General features: G+C 43.3%; 1 protein-coding gene across 2 annotated transcripts in view; it reads right to left on the bottom strand.

The window, feature by feature from the left end:
• The window catches only part of SLC12A2 (solute carrier family 12 member 2), an 88,502-nt gene extending 86,450 nt beyond the window's left edge, over positions 1-2,052 (bottom strand). The window contains exon 1 of one of the 2 annotated variants that reach the window (XR_002779871.1): positions 1,090-1,824. Coding sequence is in view for 1 of the 2 variants with exons in the window: in XM_011358338.2 (XP_011356640.1) it covers positions 1,090-1,824 (735 nt within the window). In the remaining variant the exon portion in view is untranslated. Of the gene's footprint in view, positions 1-1,089 lie in introns of both variants that reach the window. The other variant, XM_011358338.2, reaches the window with a different exon arrangement.
• Positions 2,053-8,480: the final 6,428 nt, after the last annotated feature.

Genomic DNA, 8,480 nt, shown 5'->3' with positions numbered 1-8,480 from the left:
CAAACAAGTACAGTCTTGTATAAAATGACTGTATGAGTTAAAATAATCATATCCAAAATAAATTACATACTTTCATAAACTTTTCCTCGCTATGATTATTTCCACCTGTATGGTACCAACTCTTTGCATTCACAAAATTCCATCATGTAGTCATTACACACTGTAAAAGCAGGTTTCAAGTAATCCTAACTGATAAAAAAGTTAAATATTAACTGAATCTCAAAAGCATCTATGTTATCACAAAATAACGATTTTGTAACCTAAAGAAACAGAAATCAATAGAATTTAGAGGGTTGGCTTTCTGTTCACAGAGTATAATAACTACTTATGCAAGACCCCAGAAAGACTTTCTGGACTTCCTCCACAGAAAAAAAAACAATTCTCCTATTTTTCCCTCCCTCTTTCCTCACTCTCAAGACTCTGCACTCCCCACCCGCCTATTTCTGTAAACCCAAAAGATTTACATTAAAAGATGGATTTATGCCATTATCAGTAACAGCAAGTCCCAAGATTTATGATCTTTGTATATTCAAGATTGCAGGAATTAAGCTTTAATAATTCATAAACCACAAACACACCCTGTTAAAAATTTTCTTTCGACACTAAAGTTCTCCACTCTTGGGACCCTTAATGGGTGTACATAAGTCAAATATTACAACCTTTAAAAAAGACACAGATGGTAGGTGTTCGCTACCCTCTCCGAGAGAAGTACTCACCTAAACTTCTGCACGGTCCCTTCCCGGGGCCCACAAGCATGACTGTCATTCAAAGGATTGGTAAATGTTAAGCGTGGGTGAGAAAGCATACATGAGATATATAACTGGATGAGGAAGGTTGTTAAATGCAGCCTCTCCTGTATCACGTAACTAGCCTAACCCGCTGCAAACTTTTAAGAGATTAAGTTACATTCCTCTGCAATTCCACTCTTGACAGCTGAATCCAGAGATGCCAGCGGGTCGTGCATGTCCATTCCAACCACCTCACCCGTGGAGAGCCGGCGGCCACATGCCGCGGTCAGCACGGACCAGCGGTTGGGGAAGGAGGGAGGGCTGGCGAGAGGGCCGCAGGGAGAGGGCTGGGAGAGCTCACCTTTTCCAGCTCATCGTGGAGCTCCGCTAGGCTGGGTCGGAGCAACTTCTCGCCCAGCTGCGCTGCCGTGTGTCGGTAGTGGTCAATCCTGGGCACGGCGTCCATGGTGTTGTGCCCGAAGGTGCGCAGGTAGTAGGTGTTGGTGTGGGTGTCATAGTAGTAGTGTTGGTGGTGCCCACTGCCGCCGCCGCCGCCCGAGTGCAAGCTGCTGCCCTCGCTCAGCACCGTGTCCCCGCCGTTCTGGAAGCTCACATTGGGCCCGTCACCTCCGACCCCCGCCGCATCCGACAGGCTCTCGTCCGCCGACGAGGAGGCAGCCGGGTCCACGAAGTTCACACGGAAGCGGCCCTTGGCTTCCTCGCTGCCTTTCGCCGGCCCGCTTTCGCCGCTGGCTTTCCCATCCGTGGGGGTCTCCTTCCTCCCCGCCTCAACACCCGCCGCCGCCGCCGCAGCCGCAGCCCGCCCCGCGTTCTCAGAAACCAGATCCACCTGGAAGCGGCTCTGGCTCGGGGTGGGCCCCAGGGGTCTGCCCAGCCCGTCCCCTGCCGCCGCGGCGCCCTCACCGCGGACCCCGCCGCCGCCCTGGCTAGCGGACGCAGCATCCTCCGGCACCGAGGACACCGCCGTGCCTGGCAGGTCAACCCCGGCGGCGGCCAGCGCGGCGGCTGGCGGCGTTTCCCCGACCCCGGCCAGCCTCGGGGAGCCGGAGGAGGGCGCCGTAGGCCCCGGCTCCATCGCCGCCCGACCCCCGACAGACCGTGAGAGCCTGGCGGACGTAGCGGGCTGCAAGCCCTCCGCGCCCCTGGCCGGCAGTGGCCGCAGCCGCAACGTCAGCGGAGAGAGTCGCTCTCCCAGCCGCCCGCTCTCCGCCGCTAGCCCAGGCCGGCACAAACGCTGCCGGCAGCAGAGTCAGCGCGCGAGTGCAGCGGGAGCGGGGCGGGCCCGGCTGTTTAAAGCCTCGGCGGGGCCACGGCGGTGGCGGCTCCTGCTGCAGCACGCGGGAGGCGGGGCCCGAGGCTCCTCCGCCCCTCAGCCCGCCCACCCGTGGTCCTGCGGTGGCGCTCGGCGGACGCTCCGAGGCGCCCCGGCCCCTCTGGGGTCCTTGGCGACCCTACGCGCGAGCGGCCCGCGCAAGGATTGCGTCCAGCCAGTCTGCGCGCGGCCTCGGACAGCGCGAGCAGCGGGACAAGGGAGCGGGCGCGGCCACGCGCCGCCTGACCGCCGTCGCCGGGAAGATCTCCGCGCCGCTACCTCCTCTTCCGTCGCCCTCCTCCCACCCCACCTCTTTCCCCCGCCCGGCTCTGCAGTGATGAGGGGCAGGCCCCCAGCCGCCTCCCTCTCTCCCCGCCCCTGAAGCTGCGCGTCTTTGGGCCGGCAACCCAGGCCACAGCAGCCGCGTCTGCGGATGACTCCCGGCACGGCTGGCGACTGGGCGCGCGGGACCTGCTTCGGCGCGCGCCGATTGTTGATGCTCCCGCGGCAGTTGCCACCACAGCGGCGGCTCTGGGGGATTTCAGCCACTGGCTTTTTTTTTTTTTTTTTTTTTTAAGTTCTGGACTCGCAATACTTGGGCTGAGCTGGCGAGATCTCGCGAGATGCTGCAAGGCGACAGGGCCGCTTCCCCTCAGGCGCGTGGTACCCGCGGCGGTGCTGTAGCCGCCTGCTGCGCCCGGCTCCTCCGGGTGATCCCGGGGGCTTTCTTGTCCGGCCTTCTGGTGCTTCCGGAGTTGCGGGCGAGGTGTGCCCCTCGGTGAGGCCTGCTCCGAGCTCCTGCTCGCCGCGACTCCCCGCACCCATTACAGGCCTGAGCCTAGGGGAAACCAGGATTTCCTCTGTGCCGCGTTTGAGGCGGTAAATTCACCCGCCTGGCAGCGTTAGATTTGCATAACCAGAGACTAATCCCAGTCGTGATGCAGTGGGTGTGTCTACACGTCCATTGACACATTTATTTTAAAAGCTGTGATGTTTGAAGGTGAGAAAGGAGCGTAGTTGTGATACCTTATTGTTTCAGGACGATTTTTAACTGTAGGCATTTCCAAAATGATAGGAAGTTCTGAAATGGATCTAATGAGAGCAGTAATAATCCGGGAAGTTTCAGCATGGTTTAGGTTGTGAAGAATTCCTCTGTTTTCATTAAAACAGGTACTCCTTTGCAAGTCTATTAGTGTAAAACGTAGGGGGAAGCAATTATTCTGCAACTTTCTTAGCAGCAAAATCCATTTTTAACCTAAATTTTACCCACAGCCCTACATGAAAACAGATAACAATGAATGGCTTCTTCTATCACTTGCCTCTTATGAATGTATTTACATTTATGTATTTTTAAATTGTATTTACATGGATAAACATCCTTTGCTGAACCCTGGAAATAAGATCAGGCAGCCCCAGAGTTTGCAGAACTGTTTTGAAATACAGTACTGTGAAGAAAGCTACAACCAGGTCTCAAAAAATTGTCATGATCTTATTTGTCCTGCCCAGCTTTTCATCTCAGTTTATTATCTCTATTGTAAAGATGAAGAGAAGAAGGGACCACTCTTGGATCATGTAGCCACAGTTTTTAAATCCCCTCTTGAGCTGTAGTAATACTAAGAAAACCAGAAGTGGCCAGAAAAATCAGGTGGTTCTTTAAGCAGTTCTATTTCTACTAAGGGATTTCGGCCTTAGTGGCTGATCTGTGTGGTGCCTCTTAGCTCCAACGCTAATTAGGTGGCTGTTGGAATTCAACATTCATTGAACTGAACAAATCGTAAGCACCCACTATGAGATGCTCTGTGTTCTCTGGATGTAGCAGTGAGCAAAACAATCCCTTCTGTCATGGAGTTTGTAGTCTAGGGAGAGAGGGGAGGGGAAGGAGAGGGAGAGGCAATAAACAAGATAAATAGATAAAATACATAGGAGGCTAGGGGAATATAAAACATACATGGAATTATAGAGCATGCTTGGAGTGCTAAGGAAAGGAATAGGATATGTGAGATGGAGGTGATAAAATTTTTTGTAGAATAGCCTCACTGAGAAGCTGACATTTGAGTGAGGAAATGAGTGATACAACTGTTTGGGAAAATATTGCAAGCAGAGGAAAAACAAAAGCCCAAAAGTGAGAGTGTGTCTGACATGTTCATAGAATTGCATGTAGGCCAATGTGGCTGAAGCTGCTTAAGGGATGAGAAAATTAAAGATAATCAGGTCAGAGAATTTACATGTTGGGGGCATGGCAGACCAAAATGTGTAGGACCTCTTCGGCTATTGAACTTTGACTTTGAGTGGGCTTCCATAACAAAATTCCATAGACTGGGTGACTTAAACAACAGAAATGTATTTTTTTATAGTTCTAGAGCCCAGAAAGTCAGAGTGCCAGCATGGTCAGGTTCTGATGAGGAGATGTCCCTTCCTGATTTGCAGACCTCTATCTTCTCTTTGTGTCCTCACATGGTGAAGAGAATTCTAGTGTCTCTTTTTCTTATAAGGACACCAGTTCTGTCCATTCAGGTCTCCATGCTTATGACCTTATTCAATCTTAATCACCTTAAGGACACTATTTCCAATACAGTCACATAGGTTAGGGCTTCAACATATGGATGGGGGGTATGAGGGCAGGGACACCATTCTGTCCCCAACAGATGGCAAGTTATTGCAGGGTCTGTGTAGAGGAGTGACATGGTTTGATGTATATTTAAATGACCAGTCTAGCTGCCTTTTAAATATACAAGGGGTAAGTGGTGGGGTCAAGGAAAGAAGCAAGGAGAGGTGTTAAGAAGTAACACAAAAATTCAGGAAGTGATGATGTGGCTTTGACCATGATGGGTAGCAGTGGAAAATGGTGAGAAAGTGATTGAATTCCGAGGCAGCAATAGAATTTGCTGGTGGATAATGGAATATAAAAGAGAATCCATGAGTTTTTGAGCAAATGAAAGAATGGCGTTGCTGTTTTCTTAGAAGATGTGATGGTGAATGAAGCAGCCTTGGTGAGAGGAAAATCAAGAGCTCAGTCTGAGATGTTTGTTGGAGGAAACAAATATATAGTGATAATAAATAGTGTAAGTGCAAAGTGAAAAGTTCAGGACAAAGGAACGTTGTACAATGAGAATGCAAAATAGAGGGACTAGACTTAGGGAGGAAATGACTTTTTCAGCTGAAGTCTGAAGGATGATTAAGATTAAACTATAACTTAACAGGGGTTTCAAAAAAAAGGAAATATTGTGTGCAAAAGCCCTCATGGAATGAGAAGCTGTCTTAAGAAGCTTGGAGCCAGTTTGATCAAATAATGATTTAAGGGCAAGAGTAATGAGATGAGTCTGTCTATACTAAAAGCCCTATAAAACCATTAATGGGTTTCCAAGGAGATAGGTACATGATCAGATTTACATTTATTAAAAGTCTCTCTAGATATTTTGTGGGGGGCAAATTGGAGAGTAGCCCCATTGCCTAGTGGCTACCATATTGAACAGCATAAGTATAGAATTCAAAAGAAAGCCTAGAGCCCAGCCTTGTGTAATTCCAACATTTAATGACTAAAGAAAAGGAGGAGAGGCCTGAGGGTTGAGAAGACCAGATGAAGGCATTTTCAAAGTAGGATTAGCTATGTTAATTGAACCAAGAGGTGGAAAAAAATGAGAGGTGAATATAGAATATTGAACTTAGTGATATTTATTAACCTATATACTGGGAGAGTAATGGGAGAGAGAACAAAGATTCCAGAAGGTATTATCAAAATAGACAAGTGAAACTAATTGAAACACTGTCAGGAGAGGTCTCCTTTTTACTCAGCAAGCGTTTGGTTATTAGATTTACCATGTGTCAATTTAGAGACTAACTTTGAGAATAGACTCATTGTCAGTGCCATAATGAAGTACCTAAGTCGTTTTGCTCATTTTCCAAAAAGTCAGCTTTTGACAATATAGGTTCCAATGTTCTTAGTACTATGTGTTGAATATATTTAGAATTTTATAACTAGAAGGGACTTAGGTTATTCCAAGCCTTTCACTTCACAAATGCTCAAAGGAGGCATAAATTACGTTAGACCTACAACTTTTTGTGTCTGTAGCATTGGAACATGTGAGAACGACGTAGAGCCTTTAAAATCAGCTCCATTTTTTTTTTTTTTTACAGTGAATTTTAGTTAGATTTTCTATGCTCATATTCTACCTGGTTATGGTTTTCCTATTTTTACTAGCATACAGATTAGGTCAATGGTATTTCATTGAGAAGTAAAGTAATTATCCTATCAAGGAAAAAAAAGGTTGACGAGAAAAACATGCTGTGTCATAATTTTGTTTTCTTACCAAGTCCCAATCACATTCTACTTTAATTAAAAATATTATAAATATTTTAAAGTCAGTCATAGAATTAATCAAAATCTGATTGTGCTTTTTCTCTAATATTTAAAATCATATTTTAAAAGAAACAGCCCAAGGTTTTATTGAATTTAAATCTTATGTTTTGCTAATCCAAGCAATGAGTTCATGATGAATGCATTTAAAATAAATGTAATCTCTGTCTTTTCTCATTTCCCACTTCCACCTATGAATTTATATTATAAAGCTAATCAAGGAAGTCTCTTCCTCTCACATTTTGTATTGGAAAAGTTATTTTCCATCTGCACTGATTTACTTTTATACTTCTAATTCTGCAGTCCGTGAACATTTGCAAACTCCAAAATTGTTATCAAATATTAATATATGAAGTAAATACTTTTTACAAAATAGTAAAATCATGGTCTCCATAGCCAGACTGCCTAGATTTGAATCTCGGCTTCATTAGTTACTGGTCATGTGAACTTGAGCAAGTCTGACCTCTGTGCCTCAGTTTCCTCATTTGAAAAATAGTGATAATGGTAGCTACCTCATAGAGTTATGAGGATTACATGAATTACTTATCAGTAAAGTGCTTAGAACAGTACCTGATACATGGTAAGCCCTAATGTATATAATCATTAAGTGTTTAAATTTTTTAATATTTTATTTAAAAAAGTGCTAAGACAAAACTTTAAAATTGTATCTTTTTTTGCAACTGTCCTGTTTAGTCTTTGAATTTTGCTTTTTGTTTTGTTTTGGTTTTTTTTGAGAGACATTTCAGTGATTTTTTGAGTAGCACGTAAGCTATTTTTCTTCTGTTACAAATTTTGGACTTTTAAAACAGTTGTTAATATCATTATTTTGCTGCCACTTATTTGGAAGATAGAACGACAGCCTAGACTGAGGATTTCTTTCTTATTCACTTTAAATCCATTTTTCCTCCTACCGGGCTCTTTAGAACTAATGATTTGTTACTAAAACCATTACATACTAAATTATGTTATATACTAAAAAGTGACTTTAGGAATATTTTGTCTGCATTCACTGTACTGCATTAAAAATAGAGATTTAAAACATACACACCCCAACACTTACAAAACACATACCTTAATAATTAAATTACCCCTCATTTATGGAGTAAATATTGTAATGTATCCAATAACTAAACTCCATACCTGTATTTTCTTCACAATTAATGAAAAATATCTACTTTTTAAATTTTCTATTATGTTCCTTCGTGATTAACTCATGTTTTCACTTTCAAAAATTACAAATATAATTGAGATGTTTTTATAATTGTTTAAGATGACTGAAATTCGAAAAATCATAAACATGGAAGGAATCCTAAAGGATTATGTAGTAAGCCCCTACTTTAAAAAATAGAGTAATTATTATATCTTTACAAAACATTTTTTCCTTTAGTAACATTCTAATGGTTACAAGTTCTTACAGCCATAGTATCAGACGTGTTAAAAATACTCAAAGAACAGGACATTCTTCTCAATGGCTAAACTAAATTATTCTTCTAACAATTTAAGTTTCTGCTTTTTGTCTTATTCTTCAGAGGTTATGGTAACCCATAAAATGTAAGGTTATTTTTGGTTTTATTTCCTAAATGGTTTCCTCTTACATGTCATTATAGAGCCCAGTTTCTAAGTATGTAATTATTTTTATTACTTTCCTCTGGACCCTTTCCAAGTAATTTAATCTTCTTTTAAATGTGGGCCAAAACTATTAGGTTCAATATTATAGTTAAAGAAACAACAACTGATGATTATAAAAGTAAAGACAGATTTTTACCATTGAAGTAATTGTTTTTACTTTAAACTGGGCTTCCACATCTGACTTCAGATATGGCCCTGGGTGTCAACTCTTCTGATGAGTCAAAAAAAAAATTTTTTTTTTTTTAAGAAATTCGAACTAAAAATCTACCTCTATTTCAACCCATTTCTAAAGACATAAAATTACTAGACTATAAACCAAAATTTTGGTTTTATAAGAGCGATGAATCTGATATTGATATTATTTTTCAAATTATAAAAGTGATACACATTTAATAGATAAATCATAGGGAAAAAAATCAAAGGGAAGTAGTACTTA

The sequence above is a fragment of the Pteropus vampyrus genome, unplaced genomic scaffold (genome assembly GCF_000151845.1).
Source record: "Pteropus vampyrus isolate Shadow unplaced genomic scaffold, Pvam_2.0 Scaffold39, whole genome shotgun sequence".
In the NCBI taxonomy this organism is placed as follows: domain Eukaryota; kingdom Metazoa; phylum Chordata; class Mammalia; order Chiroptera; family Pteropodidae; genus Pteropus; species Pteropus vampyrus.
The sequence above is the reverse complement of the archived record's forward strand: the minus strand, read 5'-3'. Positions and strand labels throughout refer to the sequence as shown.